General features: G+C 51.7%; 7 protein-coding genes across 7 annotated transcripts; 4 read left to right on the plus strand and 3 right to left on the minus strand.

Moving 5' to 3' along the window:
* Positions 1-671: 671 nt before the first annotated feature.
* Positions 672-2,167, plus strand: MRS44_014377 (uncharacterized protein; the record flags this gene model as incomplete). The annotated part of the gene is made up of 2 exons (XM_065618384.1): positions 672-1,913; positions 1,976-2,167. The coding sequence occupies 2 exons, from the start codon at positions 672-674 to the stop codon at positions 2,165-2,167; spliced, it is 1,434 nt and encodes a 477-aa protein (XP_065474456.1).
* Positions 2,168-2,841: 674 nt separating this feature from the next.
* MRS44_014378 (uncharacterized protein) lies at positions 2,842-4,923 on the plus strand (the record flags this gene model as incomplete). Its single annotated transcript, XM_046277339.2, has 1 exon — positions 2,842-4,923. One exon carries the CDS (start codon positions 2,842-2,844, stop codon positions 4,921-4,923), a length of 2,082 nt encoding a protein of 693 aa, XP_046127492.2.
* Positions 4,924-5,888: 965 nt separating this feature from the next.
* On the minus strand, positions 5,889-6,339 carry MRS44_014379 (uncharacterized protein; the record flags this gene model as incomplete). The annotated part of the gene is made up of 3 exons (XM_046277338.2): positions 5,889-6,113; positions 6,165-6,238; positions 6,288-6,339. 3 exons carry the CDS (start codon positions 6,337-6,339, stop codon positions 5,889-5,891), a joined length of 351 nt encoding a protein of 116 aa, XP_046127491.1.
* A 679-nt stretch (positions 6,340-7,018) lies between these two features.
* MRS44_014380 (uncharacterized protein) lies at positions 7,019-8,390 on the plus strand (the record flags this gene model as incomplete). Its single annotated transcript, XM_046284777.2, has 4 exons — positions 7,019-7,264; positions 7,315-7,440; positions 7,499-8,090; positions 8,146-8,390. The coding sequence occupies 4 exons, from the start codon at positions 7,019-7,021 to the stop codon at positions 8,388-8,390; spliced, it is 1,209 nt and encodes a 402-aa protein (XP_046127490.1).
* A 717-nt stretch (positions 8,391-9,107) lies between these two features.
* Positions 9,108-10,826, minus strand: MRS44_014381 (uncharacterized protein; the record flags this gene model as incomplete). Its single annotated transcript, XM_046282415.2, has 4 exons — positions 9,108-9,419; positions 9,477-9,862; positions 9,914-10,395; positions 10,444-10,826. 4 exons carry the CDS (start codon positions 10,824-10,826, stop codon positions 9,108-9,110), a joined length of 1,563 nt encoding a protein of 520 aa, XP_046127489.2.
* A 1,696-nt stretch (positions 10,827-12,522) lies between these two features.
* Positions 12,523-13,872, minus strand: MRS44_014382 (uncharacterized protein; the record flags this gene model as incomplete). Its single annotated transcript, XM_065618385.1, has 3 exons — positions 12,523-12,850; positions 12,902-13,391; positions 13,707-13,872. 3 exons carry the CDS (start codon positions 13,870-13,872, stop codon positions 12,523-12,525), a joined length of 984 nt encoding a protein of 327 aa, XP_065474457.1.
* Positions 13,873-14,770: 898 nt separating this feature from the next.
* MRS44_014383 (uncharacterized protein) lies at positions 14,771-16,245 on the plus strand (the record flags this gene model as incomplete). Its single annotated transcript, XM_046282414.2, has 2 exons — positions 14,771-15,071; positions 15,122-16,245. 2 exons carry the CDS (start codon positions 14,771-14,773, stop codon positions 16,243-16,245), a joined length of 1,425 nt encoding a protein of 474 aa, XP_046127487.2.
* Between the last annotated feature and the right edge of the window lie 1,574 nt (positions 16,246-17,819).

Consider the following 17,819-nt stretch of genomic DNA (forward strand, 5'->3'; position numbering starts at 1 on the left):
TGGGCTGATGATGATAAGGAGGGGATGATGAGATGGTCTGTTCAGAAAGCAAGGGTCTTTATGATTTCCAAGCCTCTCTTTTCTACTCGCCGAGATAAAGTCGTCATCTAGATAAAGATGGCATCCATAGGTTGCACTCACAGCATCTCTTCGCGATGTTGGTTATCTCAGCCCCACTGGGAGGAGCTCCCCCCGAGATGGCTGCACGATGAGCGCCGATCAGGGTTGCTTCCCTGCAGGCCATGGAACAACGCCTCCCTGCAAGCCATGAGCTCCTCCTCCGATAAGCCCAGCCAATGCGCTATCGCGCCGCCAACCCCGGACCCCGGATTTTGGTAACGGCCGAATGGGGCTAGAGATCGTCGTTTTTGGGGCTCCTCCGAATCTTTTCTCTTCTCCCCCACCGCTTCCTATCATTCCAACCTGCGTTAAAAGGGACCCGTTAATCGGGGATGATATCGACAAATCAAGATCCTTTTGTAAAAGAGTCTCAATCATTCGTCGTCTTCCCTAGAGTTGGCAAGATAACGCCGAACTAGTGGGCGAGATAAGCGTTATCTCTTGACTCGTTCGTCGATATATACCACGCTTGCCCGACGACAACTCACAACTCATTCTCACAACATCCTTCACCTTTTCAACATCTCTTTTATCCAACTGCACTTGTCATCATGACGACCGCCACCTTGGAGGATGCCAAACGGCCTGCTTCGTCCCATGCCGAGGGCACCAGCACCGCCTACCAGCGGATGCCAGAGTCCCTCCTTCACCTCAGCGAAGCTGAAGTGTCCGCCATGAACAAGAAGCTCGTTCGAAAAATCGATCTCATCATCCTTCCCATCATCGGTATCCTCTACATTCTCAACTATATCGATCGCCAGAACTTGGCCGCTGCCAAACTTCAAGGCATCACCGAGGACCTGAACATGACAACCGAGCAATTCGCCACCTCCATCTCGATCCTCTTCGTCGGTTACCTTCCCTTCCAAATCCCTAGCAACCTCATTATTTCGAGGATTGCTCGACCGGGCTTGTATATCTGCTGCGCTGTTGTTATCTGGGGCTCCATTTCGGCCTGCACAGCTGCTGTCAAGAGCTACGGACAACTGTTGGCTGTTCGTGCCATCCTAGGTGTCTCTGAAGCTGTCTTCTTCCCTGGAGCCATATATTACCTTTCTGCTTGGTACACCAAGACTGAGCTCGGAAAGCGTATTGCCAGTCTGTACATTGCCCAGCAAGTCGGCAACGCGTTCGGTGGTCTCTTTGCTGCCGGAATCTTCCAGCTCGATGGTGCTCATGGTATTCGCGGCTGGCAGTGGCTTTTCATCATCGAAGGTTCTGCTACAGTTGGAATTGGTTTCGTCTGCGCCTTCTTCATGCCCGAGTTCCCCTACAACAGCCGAATCCTGTCCCAGCTCGAGCGTGATCTCGCCGTCTGGCGTGTCGAGTCCGACGCGGGTGCAGCTGAGGGTACCGAAAAGGAGAGCACCCTCAAGGGTTTCACCAGTGCTCTTAAGGATCCCAAGCTTCTGCTTCTCATCCTCTGCAACATGCTTTCTCAGGCTCAGGGTTCCATCGCCAACTACTTCCCCACGCTTGTCGCGTCTCTCAACTTCAACCGAACCGTCAGTCTGCTTCTCACCGCACCTCCCTACGTCCTTGCTGGCGGTGTCTACTGGGTTCTCATGTGGTACTCTGACCGCAAGAACACGGCGTATCCCATCATTCTTGGATGCATCGCCATTGCGATCGGCATGTACATCATCCCCATGTCGACTCTCAACATTCCCGCCCGGTACTTTTCAATGATGATTCTGCCATTCGCCTCGGTCGGTCCTCAGCTCGTCCTGTTCAAGACAATCAACCTCCATCTTGCACGACCCGTCACCAAGCGAGCGGCCGCTTCTGCCCTGGTCAATGCCATCGGTGGCACATCCAACATCTGGGCTTCATACCTCTACTACGCCCCCCTCAGTTCTACGCTGCATTCGGCACTCTGATGGGCTGCGCCTTTTTGTTTGCTGGCACCATCACGTTTTACCGCTGGCTGGTGCTCCGAGAGAACAAGCGCCTGGATTCGGGTGATCCCGATCAGATTGCCAAGGTTGTCAAGGGCGGCGTCACCGAGGAGATGGTTCAGCTCGGCTGGCGCTACGAGATGTACTGATGAAACGTATCGGAACAGGTCCCGGAGTGCTGGGTGTAGTAGGAATTCTCTTCTCTTCGTTAGACCATGTCAGCTTGTAAATTCGGACGGTCTCCCGTTACATAGGTTCTAGTTAGAGCCAATAGTGTTGGATCAAAACCCCGTAATATGCCACTCTCAAAGTTGTGAATGCAAATTGTCAAAATTCATGATCTCAAAGTCATGGGCCGAGGAACCGACGGAATACAGATTAGCGGTCCGGGTGCGGAGATAGGGACTAGAAACGATGCCGGTTTGGGGTTGCAACGGGGTCGGCACACCGCTGAGAAGCACCACTCAGGAAGAGACTTTGAGGGATATATATCGGACCGAAAGTTAAAGAAAAGGAGAATTGAATAGAGGATAAAGATTCTTGCATAGCACGCATAGATACGCTATCAACAGACCCATCGATAGTGAAATTACTCAGCGTCCCTCGTGATAAGACTCTCCAAACAACGAATGACAAAAGGCGCGAAAAAGATAGGAGAACCACCGGAGTGGATCAGCAGATAAGTCAAGGCTCCACTATTAGATTGCGGGGAAGGCAAGCGAATTGTCTGGGGGAAAGGGAAAGCGTCACCTGCGCCTGTCCAACCCGACCCGGTCGAGTCTCTCTCCGCCCGCATCTTCACCTGGAACAGACAACGATAAAAATGGCATCGCCGCACGCCGGGAATATCGCCCTCGCTTCCGCCATACCTGCTTCTCCCGCCGTCGAGAGGAGATCCTCCTATCAGCCATTCCAATGTCTTGTCTGCTCCAGTCGCTTCACCCGCCATGAGAACCTGAAGCGTCATGCTGCGCTTCACACGCGCTCCCCCAGCGAGGCCTCTCTCCCTTGCGAACTTTGCTCTGCCACCTTTTCGCGCCCCGATCTACGTCATCGCCACATGAAGCGAAAGCACATGGGTCATCTGGAGAAGCGCTCCAAGGGGAAGCGACAACGAGACCTGCAGGCACCGACGCCGCCTTCGCAGGGGGGTGATGGGAGATCTCAGGGCGACAAGGCCTCATCTGCTTCGCCCGCGCAGAGCCACCAAGATGACTTGGAGATGGATAGCGGGATATGGCTCGATCAGAATGACCAGAACCCAGAGGCAATCACCCTTGCCGTCGCGCCCTCCACCACCGACGGCGATCATACCCAGACTGTTACGGCTCCATTGACATTACCAACATCCATCAGCGATTCATCATGCATCACCTCCATCGTCCAAGGCTCGGCCGACCTGCAATTACTGGGTGCCGACTTTCTCGAGCACGCCAGCAATGCCCAGATGGATGCCGTCACCATACCACACTCTGCTCCGTTTGGCACCAACATTCTCGGCTTCAGCTTCGACCAAGGCAGCCCCGAGAGGTTATTATACGGATCAATTGACATCACACAAGCCCAGGAGGACTGGTCGCCCTCCACCTCACAAATTGCACATGGCTGCCAACTCTTTTTTACGCACATCTCCCACTTCGTACCCTTCCTCCACCAACCTACCTTTGACGCCGCCCACATCTCCAACCACTTACTACTTAGCATGCTCTGTATCGCCTACCAATACGGCGAAGACCCGGACTGTGTTGGTCAGCCGGGATCAGGAGTGAGCTTATCCGAGCGGTGCTTCCATCGAGCGCGTACTGTCGTCCTCGCCGATGAGGACAAAACCGATGATCCAGCACATAATGTCTCCATGGTCCAGGCATACTTGCTACTCCAGATCTACGCCATGATGTATCTCTGCGGAAACAACTCGGCGTATGCCCTCAAGACGCACTCCAAGATGATCTCGCTTGCCCGAGCAAGCGGATTGTCGCAACCGATACCGACGGAGCCAACGACGACCAAGGACCTCGATTCATTATGGCGGGAATTCATCAGAACCGAATCGCATAAGCGGACGTTGTTTGCTGCCCATCAGATTGATACCTTGTGGTACCAGCTCTTGTCAATCCCTCGCCAATTCTCACACTTGGAGATCAAGCACGAGCTACCATGTCCAGAAGACCACTGGACAGCGTCTTCTTCGGTCGAATGGGCGCATCGGAAGCTGGTCGCGGGGAATTCTGGCACGTCGGTCCAATATCCGGATGCTGTTCGACGGTTCTTGTCAGGTGCAGATCTCAGCTCTCTCCCAGCATTCGACCCGTACGGCGCCATCAACATTACTCACTTTCTCGTCTCGAGCGCACAAGAGATCTCTGGCTGGTGTACAATGACGGGAATGCTCAGCACAGAACGACTTGAACCCTTACGGTCATCACTCCTGGCGCTCGGTCCTTTTATCCGTTCGAAACCCGAATCGACAGACGTAGTGCATGCGGCATTGTGTGAAGCGACATGGGAGTCGGCCATGATTGAGGTGCAGATATGGTCTCCGTCGCATACCGGGGGTATCGTGGGAGGAAGCATGGATGCGGTGCTGCATCAGCTGAGCTACCTGGCGCCGTCTTGCGAGTTTCTGTGCGAATCCAACACTGCCAAGACAATACAGCCCCATGTCGACTGGTTCTTGCGCTATCTCGATGCAACAATTGAGCCAGACGCCGAGGCACCGTGGATAACGCTGTATGCGTACAAGGCGTTCATGATTGCCTGGCAGCTGGTTCGGGGAGCATGTTGGGTTCAATGCAGGCTGTGGGGGTCGAGGATGGAGACGCTGAAGGCGCGCTGGCGTGGGCGAGAAAGGTATTCGGGCGAAGGCAGCGGTGGCAGTTGGGCAAGATCATCATGGGATGCTTAGATTCATTACAGAAATAAGTAGGTCACCACAGCTTAAATGTATAACACAAAGAACAAAAGACAAGAAATTTGGGTCGATTCATGTCACCGGCGAGCTCCTCGTGAAAAAAGACATGGGGGACGGGGTTCTCCGGTGTCTCCGAGGGGGTTTATCCTCCGATGGAACCTAAAGAATGGCCTGATCGGTAGCATGGGTGGGTTCGTGCCGGTAGACATTGAGATGGCGCAGAACGTGGAATTCCTAAGGACTTGCGCCATACCACGGTCGCGTAGTAATGATGTCTCGAGCATCTATGGAACCAACAGAGCCGAAAAACGTAAAAAAGAAAAGGGAGGACAAAAAGACTCGATTTTCGATCATTGACATGGGCTGTGAAGCAAATCAATCAGTGGTCAAAACGCAAAAATATGAGGTCCTACCCGGGTTCGAACCGGGGTCTTCGGAAGGCTTTTTGATAGTAATCAAAATCCGACGTCATAACCACTAAACAATAGGACCCTTACTAAGCTTGTGATATGCAAAAGCACAATTTTAGTCCTATCAAGGCTTGTGCGCAGTTAGTATGGTACAGGTTAGCACATGCCCCTTAGAGAGAGCTGCCTATGTCTTTTTTTCCAGTAACTTCAGGATAGGGCAGTATTTCTTCTAGTATTAGATAGTAGAGACCTTGCCATCTCTCCTTTTTCTATCAATGGGTTGAGAGCATGTAAAAGACTGCTTCCTCTTTCAATAACTACAAATCGAACAGGACAGGGGAGCCATGATACATTGATAAACAACGATATCCTCAAACCACACAAGACAGGGAACTTTTTAGTCACGAAAGAGTTTGCAAGGCTAATTTTTTCGCTAAAGAGGCACGATGGTAACATAAATAGTTGTGCAAGGCGGCTCATGACGATTGTGACGAAAAACATTAATGCATTCCTTTCTATCTATCTTTTACTATATCCATTTCCCACACTCTAAGCCTGAGCAATGCACTCAATCTCGATAACAGTGCCATCACCAGGGGGAAGAGCCTGGAGGCAAGATCGCGAGGGCATGGGCTTGGGAAGGAACTCGATGTAGACCTCGTTCATGGCGGCGAAATCCTTCATGTCGGCGAGGTAGACGTTGTACTTGACAACCTGCTCAAGGGAAGATCCTGAAAGCTCGAGGACTTCCTTGAGGTTCTGAAGCACAGTTCTCTGGAATCAAGTCAGTGATTTGTTCGGTAGCTGATCAAGGGTAAGACGTACCGTGGCCTGCTTAATCTCTCCAGTGGCAGTCTGACCAGCACAGAACACAAGACCCGGGACCTTGGTAGCGGGGCCTGTCAATGTTAGCAAACCGTCAAGAGAGCCAAGACACACTCGACTTACAGTTGTGGGGCTTAGGAGGGAACTTCTCGCTGGAAATGAGTTGGCGCGACATGGTTGCTGAGGTGTAAGGGTGTGAAGGTGTGAAAGGTGGTACGATGAAGGCGTGATAATCGTGAGATGGTCTAGAATGCTTGATGCTGAACAAGAAGAGTATCCCTTGTCTCTTCTGTCGCTTTTTTAAGTCTCAATCGGTCGACTACCGATTGGATCTTGTGGCTTATCTCGGAGGAGCTCAGCGGGCCCGTGGTCAAGGGTCCGGGAGGAGCTCCTCCCATCCTCCGTGGCCCGGGGGCACTAGCCGCTTTCGGCAGGTATGGGCAAGATCATCGGCGGAGGGAGGAGGAGAGATTGCGGAGGGGGCGATAGATAGCGGCGGAGGAGATGCATGACAGACATTGGGGGAGGAGGTTGGTCGGCATTGGAGGAGGAGCAAAAGCAATGCGTCGGAGATGGTATTGGGTGCCGATCGATGTGGTAGAGGAGTTGCACGCGACCGGCAAGCTGGAAACACCGGATCTTTGGCTTACACCCTTTCTTTGCTTCGTTTGGTGGCGGAGCTCGAATCCGAGGAGCCGGCTAGACTTGAAGCCTTTGACGGCTTGTCTAATTCCGTCTCTAGCTCATAGATGTATAAGAAGAACGCGATTCAACCATCTTATCTCTAGCATCAGGCAAACCAAACCAACCATCCATCCACACCTCTTCTATCAATCACACAAGTCTAAGCAGCAATGGCTCCCGCCGCACCCTTCAACCCCCCCGCCGCCGACCTCCCTGGCAAGCCCTCTGTCCCTCAATGGGTTCCCCCTCCGGTAACGCAGGAGAAGGAGAACTTTGCAGAGCTCACAAGCATTGACCTCTCGCTGCTTGACTCGGAGGATCCTGCTGTTGTTGAGGACCTGATCAAGCAGGTCAAGCGGGCTATCCGCGATGATGGCTTCTTGTTTCTTGAGAACTATGGTATCTCGCTAGAACAGGTATGTGACAGAGCATTGGGCAAGAGTTCATGACGACTGACAAGGTATAGCTCCACCGTCAATTCTCTATTGCGCAGTACATGTACCACAACATCACCGAGGAAGACAAGGAACGCCTGCTCTTCCACCCCGAGACCGGTGTCTGGTCCGGCTACAAGCATCCCTACGGCTTCAAGGTACACATACGCCTTCCCATCTTCACCCATGCATTATGACTAACTCCTTTGTGTCCAGCGCGAGCGTGGCCCCCCTGATGGCATCGAGCAGTTCAATTGGTACAAGCCCGACTGGGAGGACGTCAACGGTCGCGTCCCTACGTGCCTCCACCCCTTCATGGACGAGATCGAGGCCTTTGCCAACTACCTCACAAAGTCTGTCAACCGCCGTCTCCTCACCCTCTTCTCCCGCGTCCTCGAGCTCCCCGACGACTACCTCTGGGAGAATGTCCAGTCCCACGGCAGCCCGACCGGCGAGGGATACTTCCGCCACGCTCTGTTCCGCCCCGTGCAAAAGACTACCGAGGAGGCTTCCAAGGGTCTGCGCATGCATGGACACACAGACTTTGGCTTGACGACGCTGCTGTTCTCTGTGCCTATCTCGTGTCTTCAGATTTGGGGTCGGGATGAGAAGTGGTACTATGTTCCTTACAAGCCTGGTGCTCTTGTCATCAACATTGGTGATACTCTCGAGATCGTTTCTGGTGGCCACTTCAAGGCTACTCGTCACCGTGTCTTCAAGCCTCCCATCGACCAGCGCCAGCAAGAGCGTCTCTCTCTCGTTCTATTCAACAGCTCCGTCGGCGACCTCCGCATGACACCCGCCAAAGGTAAACCACCCAACAACATAACTCCAGCTATCCCACATACTAACACAACCTCCAGATTCTCCCCTCATCCAGCGCGAGGGCTGCGTCGAAGACCAGGGCGTCTACTCCGAGTTCAAGAAGCGCACATCGCAGGGCCAGCTCGTCCCCACAAACCGTCAATGGCGCGAGATCCAGATCTCGACGTGTACGGATCCCACGGATACCGTGCGCAACCGGGTCGGTGCTGATCAGGTTCTGATTGATGGCAAGCTTATGCACCAGCGAGAGTACATGGGTGTCAAGGTTGTTCTGCCTGTTTAAGCGACACGCGAGGGAGAAAAGAATATGCATCAGAGAAGAGTTTGCATCACGTACGCGACATTTTGAGTTGTTAGCTATTGCGTAGTTTAGTGTTTATCGATATGACAATGTTGAAGTATACGTCTGTCCCTGGTGTTTAACAATGATCGGTGATGATCCATCCTTGATTCACTCGACCAGCTTTTTCACCTTTTTCCATACCCTAGGAATAGGTCAAGCCAGCTCATCAATGGAAACACGGACATCAGCACAACAAAGTCATCATAGCCAAATGCCTTTCAACGCAACAACAGCATTCATCAAGCGTCGCAGGTACACCCCACGTCCACGAGACGTGGCGCATCAACTTCTTAGCTCAGGGCTGCTATGACCTAAGGAGAACTTCTACAAAGTACAGTCATAGGACAGCAATAGCTTCATTAGAAGGCCGTAGGGAATTTATCTGCTGAAAGTTTTGCACACATCGCCACGTCTGTAAACTATAATGCCCGACCGTGTCTCCAAGAATGAAGAAGCTACTTATTCAACGACTTTAATGGGATACATAATATTCCCTTTCTGCAAGATAGTTATATTTAACAAGAAAAGTGACTACCAAGCCTTCGCTCTTGGCTCCCCACAGCACCTAGAGCTATTTCCGCCTCCGTGATCATCAATGACCCTCGGGAGCCATATACCCGAGTTCCAAAAAAGATCAAGCTTTACTTGCCAAGTACACTAAGGGCTGACATGTTCCACTGTCTCAGCCTGCTTCTCCGTCCCGTCAACAAAGGCGCTCGGCTCAGTCTTCCCACCAAGGGACCTCTCAACATCCAAACGTCCCTCTCTGGCGAGTTCCTTTTGCATTTCTCGAGCAACTTCCACCGCGTTCTCTCCACGAGCAAAGATGTAGTCAACCTCTTCTAAGGCAAGGTTCGAGGTCTCGGGGTAGAAGAAGTAGATGATGGGGATAAAGACCAGGTTGGTTGCCATGAAGATCAAGTAGGCCTTCCACTTGAGACGGTTGATGATGATGGGAGTAATCATGACCTAATTTCTATCATTAGTTTCTATTAGTTTTAGAAGATCCATGTATCAAATACTTACAACTGTAAAGTTCCAGAGCCAGTTTGAGCTCACGCCAATAGCCGTTCCCCTAGTTCGAGCATGAAGAGGAAGAATCTCAGGCACATAGACCCAAGGAACACAGTTCATACTAGCTCCAAAGACAAGCATGTAAGTGAAGAAGAAGGCAATAGATCCAGAGGCAAATGCTTTTCCTCTCGCAGTGTCGTCGGCCTGAGACAGCAGAGCAGAAACCATGAGCATCGAGACACAGAGTCCTGCAGATCCCCACATCATTGTTGACCGACGACCCATACGGTCAAGAGCCAAAGAGGGAAGGAGCGAGCCGATCGGGAACATGAGCTGGATGCATCCGGCGATGATTTGGGCGAGCCGGTGTTCAAGACCAACATTGTCGGTCAGGACAGCTTCACGAAATTAGAAACAGCTTCAGACACAAGACAACGGGTCGCACTTACTCAATATGAAATATACGACCAAATTTATACCTCCCATTTGATTCATAAACTGCACGAACCAAGCGAGAAAGACTCGATATCGGGTGCTGACTTTGTCGTTGCGAAAGGTGGACGCCCACGAAGCACTTCCTTCAGCCTCGGCCTCCATGGAAAGAGCCGCTTCGATGGCATTTACCTCTCGGAGAATATCCGGGTGGTCAACAGGTTTGTCGTAGACTGCCGATAGCACATCGATTGCCTCTTCCCTGTTGCCGTGGTTGAGAAGCCAACGTGGTGACTCTGGGATACCAAAGACAACCACGATAACCCACAAGGCAAAGACGGCTTGGAAGGCAAGGGGCCATCGCCATGCGAAGGCGCCTCCGACGTAGCTAAAGGCAAAGTCCCACCAGTAGGCGAAGGCAATGCCAATACCGACAAACATGACTTCGGCAGAGACGAGTCGGCCTCTCTTTGTGCCTTCGCAAAGCTCAGATTGATACCTATCAGGGTTAGCAAATCTGAACTTGTTTCTTTGAAAGTATGCTCACATTGGGACGGTAGACGTCTTGAGGCCAGTTCCAACACCAGTAACAATTCTCCCCACGATCAAATGCCCACGAGTAAACGCAGTAGTCTGCAAAGCAGCACCAACAATAATCCACCCCATAGCGAGCCAAATCGTCCGTCGTCTACCGAGCTTCTCGCCAACAAAAAAGTTGGCAAAGCAGCCCACCAGACAACCGAGATTGTAGCTCGACGTGATGAAGCCGGTCAGGGTATCGCCGGGATGGTTGAACTGTCTCAGCCAGTCCTCGTTTTCAAGAATACCACCAAAAACCCCTTGGTCGTACCCGTAAAGAACGAAGGCGCAGAGACAGCATGATGTTACTGCGAGTTGCAGCTTTTTGCCGCGGCCGAACCAAGTCCGCATCTTGACTGGTGAACTTGGTGTTGATTATGTCTAAAAAGCAGAGTGACGATCCTACAGCAGATTGAGCTGATTTATATAATGTTGCCCCAATGTCAAACATTCTTCATGTATACCAGTACATGATTTCGGAAACATGCCGGGCTTGGGGAACATGGAGGCCCCAGAGATCGACATGGAAAGGCTGGGGAAGGGAACCCGTTCCCTGCTCCATGTGGGGAACCGACCAAGGTCATCACAGCATGAGTGGTGCTTGCAACTTCTACCCTGGGCAAGATGTTGGACGGGTGTTACATCACCTGCCGAATCAGGGAATGTGAAGCATCCAGATCACCAGGTCAGGAACGAGAGAGGTAGGTTTAAGCTTCGGTGTTCGTGATTCGGTGTTGGTTGATGGTTGAATCCTTGCTGAAGGCTCAGGCAGCCATTTAACCTTCTCCACAACCCCGTATGCGAACGACTCATAATGATCCTCATTCTGGAGGGACTCGAGTCAGTTATTACCCCAGGTTGCTATTCAGTAGCGAGGAGTGTCACGGAACACCGTTATACACACATACGACACTGAGAGCTGAGTAGGATCGGAGACATGGAACATCATCCAACACGCTCGCTTACAGAGTGCAGCGACCGGGAATAAGATTAGAGGTCTCATCCCCGCCTTTCTTGAGGGCAAATACTCTTCTTTCGAATCCTTGGATCACAGACTTCGGTTAATTTGGCCGATTCTGAGACAGCATCGGGTAGAACAAGCGATGGTCATGCTGACATCATTGTGGGCCTACTAAATTGGTGCTCACTTTCAGCTGTCACTGGTAACGTTACGAAACACCAACATCGATATCAAATTCTCCTGCACAAGGTTTGGGAAGTGGCAAGCGCGCCATCCAGGTACAGAAGTAAGCAATTAGAAGTAGGTACATCTCCTGCCCTGTCTGGACTAGAGAGTTGACTGAGAGTTGACTGAGGGCAGTAGTTTTGGGTTGACTTTCGCCAATAGTTGCCTATGTGGTATACCTTCACATAAGGGAAAGAAACAAGCTTCCTGGAGTTCTACGCAGCTGAGGTGAGACTACCAAAGACAAGAAAAGCTTGTTGATGACAGCAAAAAGAGAAAAATACCAACAACTCTGGTGATATTTGGCAAAAAAACAAGCTCGACGTGGGCCTGATTCGAACAGACGCCTCCGAAGAGAATAGATTTCTAGTCTATCGCATTAGACCACTCTGCCACCACGCCTTGGACGCTTGTGATTCGTTGAAACTCGAGGCTGCAATTTGGGACTGGATGGCTTGCCACCTCCAGAGAAGTCGTTGAACGAGTTGCTCCTAATTGGAAGAAGTCGGAAAGAATAGCGAAAATCATAATTTCATGAGAATCCATAAGGGTCCTGTTTGTGTTTGCCCATGGTCCAGTCAGACGCCTCCACCAGCCAGGCTAGAGGCGGACAAGACCGGGGCACATCATGAGGCCCTCACATTAAAAACGAGAAAAACGATTGTGTCCCTACAAGTAACCACTTTCCCAGCCATTTGTATCATAGGGAATCACCAATCAGACCCGTGATTTGGCAGCCCTTCGTAACTATAGTGCTTGTAGCGTTTACTCACTAACTCTCTAACGTATATATCACCTTTCAGCGAACTCTCCTCGTGTCTCAATGGAGAGTTCAAACACTGAAGGTGTTGCTGCGCACTTCTAATCTCTTCTACGCCAGTTATTGGATGCCATAGCATTACTCGCTTCCGCCGCATTTTCAGATCCAGTGTTCCCCGGACGCGCGTTAGCCCTGTCATACACCCGACGACCATTCCTCCTATCTGGATGCCGAGCCACCAGCTTTGCGGGGGTCTTTTCCGCCAGAGACACCTTGAGCGGGCCCCCTGTGGTGGTGGTGGTGCCGTTCAGAGCGTCGGCTGCGGCGAGAGCTTCCTCCTTGGTTTCAAAGTCGACGAAGCAGTAGTGGTGTCTACCAGGCTGTGCCCTGGTGCTCTCATGGGGTGTGATTCGCTTGCCAATTGCAGTTCTAACACATGTCAGCCAAAGGACATACCCTCCAGGTAGAGGTGTCGCATACGGGTTGAAGCCAGTGAAAATCTCGGTGATTTCACGTTGATGTTGAGCTTGGTCAATCATCTTGCCCAGACCACCGACATACAGCCTCCGAACCTCCTCGCTGCGTATGGCATCGTCAAAGTGATCCATTGCCCAGTAAGGACCCTTCTCCTCTCCCTTGTTGTTGAGTTGACCGATAGGAACCCCGCCTTCCTCCGACTTGGTGCGCCAGTCGCCCCATCGACGAGAAGTAGCAGGCTCATCGCCAAAGTTACGTCGAGGCTTCTTGGGCTCACAAGGACCAACCTTGATGGACCGTCCACGAATAGTTGCGCTCAGCGACTCAAGAGCATTCTGAGCAGTCTCACGGTCGGGAAAGTCGACAAAGCAGTAACCCGGGTTCCGGGCACTAACAGGGTCGATGGAGATGTGAATCTTGTCCAGATTGCCGAAGCCATTGTTGGAGAGGACTTCCTCGACGTCGTAGGGCTTGGCCTCGTAAGGGAGGTTACCTGAGCTCAAATGGTCAGCCTTTAAGGCCCGAGTCTAGGCTCAGGATTGTCGTGCCTATGTAGATGCGCCTGCCCTCGGCGATGGCATCCGGCTGGCTCTGGGAGGCTCGTTCCATTGTTTCCAGGGGTCAAAGACGGAGAATATTTTGAGTTTCGCGTTAAGCGCCGACTCAACACCTGGCTCGTGTGGGTGGGGAACATCATCGGACCGATGGTCAGTCGAGAGTGTACCCTACACCAGGTCGAAACGTCAAGAAGATGATGATTTTTCCTGCTAGGAATGGCCGGAGGAGAGTTTATCTGTTAATAACGCACTTGAGCTTATTTTTGGGTTTCCCATGTCTTCTGAATTATAAAAAGTGCCTATGTTCGGGGGCTTCTCATCCCTCTCAACCCACGTCTTGGCCAAGTTGATCATCAACCGGGATGTCTCAGTTGAGGTAACATCCACATTCAGCTGTCCACAATCGACATTCTCCATACCGGGATAATGGCGTCATAATTAGACTCAGCGGTTAACCATGGGGGCAGAGCATATCCAATGGCTTGCAGATTTGTAGGCGTTAAGCGCGGAATCCATTTCACAAGCGCGAACAGGAGGGTATTGCCCTGAGGGACAAGTTGGAGACCTCGACACAATTAGACTTCAGAACGATCACTTTAGCTACTCTGACAATGAACATGGAAAGCTGATCTGAACTTCCGTTCCTAACGCTTGGTATCAATCCAACTTCTGTTGCCTATGAGCCGATGGCTCGGCTGGAGGTCAAGTCCTTGTCAGGTCACCGGCAAAACCCACCAACTGAGGGACTGTCACAGCCGGTAGAAGCGGATTTGCGACCTCTTCGCGGCTAAAGTTGTGACCTTCGACTGAGAAATTTGTGATGAAGCAGGGATGTGGAGCGCTTATCGATGGCGAACGCGTCGAAAATGGATCTCTTCCCGCGATGCACGACGGGGACTCCCGTGAAAATCTTCCGCGCAAGCATGATAAAAGCGTGTCTTGCCGAGTTACATCCAGGGTACAACCAATCAGACTACCTCCATCTTGGAAAAGGCGTGATGCCATGCGCCCATCCGATGTGATGATGCAAGTCACGCAAGCGCGAACTCGAAGAACTGACAAGGATTGATGACCTCCAATGGCTAGTCTCTGTGAAACTTGAACAGGCAACAGGGGCCCGCCGGCTTCTCATAGGCTCGATACCGTGGACAGAGGGTACTGTACCTGAAACGAGATGTCTCAGCAAAGTTAATTGCTGGGTAGCATTCATGCAGCTATTCACTGCCTGTGGTCATTGCGCGTACAAGTCCCTCTTCATTTCCCCGCTCCTCTTCTGCTCAACAATGAACTTGTTAAAAAACATCCCGAGACAGCCATGCGTCACAAGCTTGTGCTGGTGCTGGTGGTGCCGGCTCTTTGCTTCCTCTTCGTCGCCACGAGTCTCTACTTGGGTCGTGATCATCTGAGTCGCATCTCCCACACTTATCTTCCGCTCCAGAACGAACCGGTACAATCGTCACTGGGCCCCACCAAGATCTCGATTACGACGCCAGTCTCAGACCCCGAACAAACGAGTGCCTTTACGCCAAGCGCGTCGATCACACCAACCCTCGTCCCTCCAGCAAGCACCTCCACTCCGCCTGCGACGGCTTCATCTGCCCCTTCAATAAAAAATGGTGAGCATTTGTACTCGGACCAGAAGGAGCAAAGTTCTCACGGATTGTAGGAACCATCCTTTCAGCCGAGCAGATCTCTCGCTATGTATCAGCCATCCTCGATCCCACTGCGACAGACCTCCCACGACTTGAGTGCCCTGCGCTAGATAAAGAGAGATACAAGGTTCTCCAAGAAGTGCGGCAAGAGCGAGACGACCAAGAAAATGCTTTGGGCGACCGAATTGACTACTTCTTCGCCCTTAACTTGCGCGAATGCGTACACCTTCTCCCACGCCTTTTAGGCAGTGTTGTCGAAGCCATCCGCTTCCTGGGTCCGCATCGCTGCGCCCTTTCAATAGTGGAGGGCAACTCGCCAGATGGAACAGGCGATGTTCTTCTCGCTTTGCGTCCCATTCTTAAGGACCTCGGCGTGACCTATATTTACAATAGGTCAAAAGTCAACCCGTCCAAGGGCGACCGCATTCAGAAGCTAGCTGAATTACGAAACCTGGCACTCAGGCCATTATATCAGCAAAAAGTCGCAGTCACGGAAGAGACCATTGTCTTGTTTATCAACGATGTGGCTGCCTGCCCCGAAGACCTCCTTGAGCTCGTCCTCCAGCGACGCAACATTGGCGCTGACATGACCTGCGCGATGGACTGGACTTATGTGGGAAATGATCCCACCTTTTATGATATCTGGGTCGCTCGAGCTCTGTCGGGCGACTCGTTCTTCCGAGTTGGCGATGATGGCAATTGGAACTCGGCGTGGAATCTTTTCTGGAATGCCCCAGAAACCAAGGACCGATACAACAGTCACCTGCCCTTCCAGGTATTTGCCTGCTGGAATGGAGCTACCGCGTTCACTGCAGCTCCTCTGCTCCATGGACTTCGCTTCCGCTCTCCTCACGGCGACAAGGGCGAGTGTTTCCAGGGTGAACCAGAGCTGTTCTGCAAGGATCTCTGGTTCAGGGGATATCGCAAGATTGCCGTCGTGCCAACGGTAAACCTAGAATACTCGGACGAGCGCGGGGAAGACATCAAAAACCTCAAGGGGTACGTGTCGCAGATGGTTCAGGAGCAGGATGAGGAGAGTAGCAGAATAGACTGGGTCTTGGAGCCTCCACGTGAGGTGAGGTGCATGCCAGATTTCCAGCATCAAACCTGGCGGCCATGGAACGAAACCCTGAGTTGAAGGTTAGAATTCATATATAAACAATGCGATGTTATGTGAACCAAGACAACTTGATTGTGCCACAGTTGAGCATTCCGTTCTTGCTCGGGACTCAACTTCAATGAGAGGAGAAGTCATCATGTCAAGAATCAACAAGATACCCACTTTATATATATCTAGCTCTCTGGGCTATGGAGTTAGAGATAGGGCAGCAGTTGCATCTCGGCAAAGTGTTAGCCTATTGGTCGAGCTTATTTGAACCAGATATCCCATACCTACGCGGCAGATGATTAGGGTCGTGAGAGTATGCCATGTTGCAATACCTTACGTAAAGTAACTTAGAAAAACCCATACCATCGTGCAGGCAAGTCCATGAAGGACTTATTATCTCTCTCTTTTATTTGTTTCTTTTGACTACTCGCCACTCCAATCGTAATGACAACCGCAAGTCGCCTCACGACCCAAGCATTCTCTGCGTCCTCGCCCAGTCGCGCTTCAACCAAGATGTCTCTGTTATTGAAAGCCCAAAGCATCCTTGAGTTGTAGCTGTTCTTACAAAACGTCCGATAGGAGCAAGCCCATCAGAAGACATGGAAGAAGTTTGTTTCTTTGCCCAAGGCGGCTTCCCCTGGTGTCAGAAGCACGACATTCCGGCACACACTTTGGCTATGCCGCAGCTCCCCAAGCTCTGGCTCGGCCGAACTGGCCGATGTACCCCCTTCGCGCTTAAGGTTACCGTAGTGTTGGTTGAGCAAGTGCATTGAGCCTCATCGTTTAACCATCATCAATGGCCTCGGGGCGACGCCTGAGCCTTGCCGCATCCCCGGGGCGGCATGACTTGAAGGATCTTCTTGAAAACCGCCACTTGACGTCGTTCCGCTCGCCGAGGCACATCTATGGCCTGACATATCCTTCATGCCTAAGTCATTTGAGACTAAGCCCGACTTGTGCCACGACTTGCATGCCCTATGCTTGGAGAAGTTGACCAGTTTGGAACGAAAACGGGAATAGAATAGGACTTGATTAACTATTTGTGCTTCGTTATACAAAGACTGGTAGACGCCAGCCTGCTCCTCGAAACTCCGCTTTCTGCATATACAAACCCACAGCCACCATAAGGAACGGATCTACCGCGCCGAATCTATTGAAGCGGAATTGAAGCCGGCCAGTGCAAAACCTGTGTGACCTGCTTATAGGGGCCTTGGCCACATCACTACGCGCCGGGAAAGAGTGTGCGCCAATGGCGACTGGCCTGCTGCTGCGCTTAAGACTACAACAGAAGCAGGCTGCTGAGGAGAGGTCGTTGCGGGAAATCTGAGGCGCCAGACATGTCCCAGGCGATGCCATCACCAAAGCCACCTGAGGAGCTGGGCCAGGGTCATGCCATCTACAGACGCGAAAATGCAGCGGAGCTTGGGGTCTGAACATGATTGCGAGGGAAGAGAAAGTAGAATTTAGCAGTTGGATCAAGTTGAGGGGCACCTAAACAGACGGCAGAGTGGATTTGTGAGTCTAACTCCCACCCTGCAGCCTCTCACTATTCTTGTAACATCGCCTTTACAATCTCTTTTGCCGATTTTCTATCACGAGGTGAC

Source organism: Fusarium solani (genome assembly GCF_023522795.1).
Source record: "Fusarium solani strain SB1 chromosome Unknown bctg00000010, whole genome shotgun sequence".
Lineage (NCBI taxonomy): Eukaryota > Fungi > Ascomycota > Sordariomycetes > Hypocreales > Nectriaceae > Fusarium > Fusarium solani.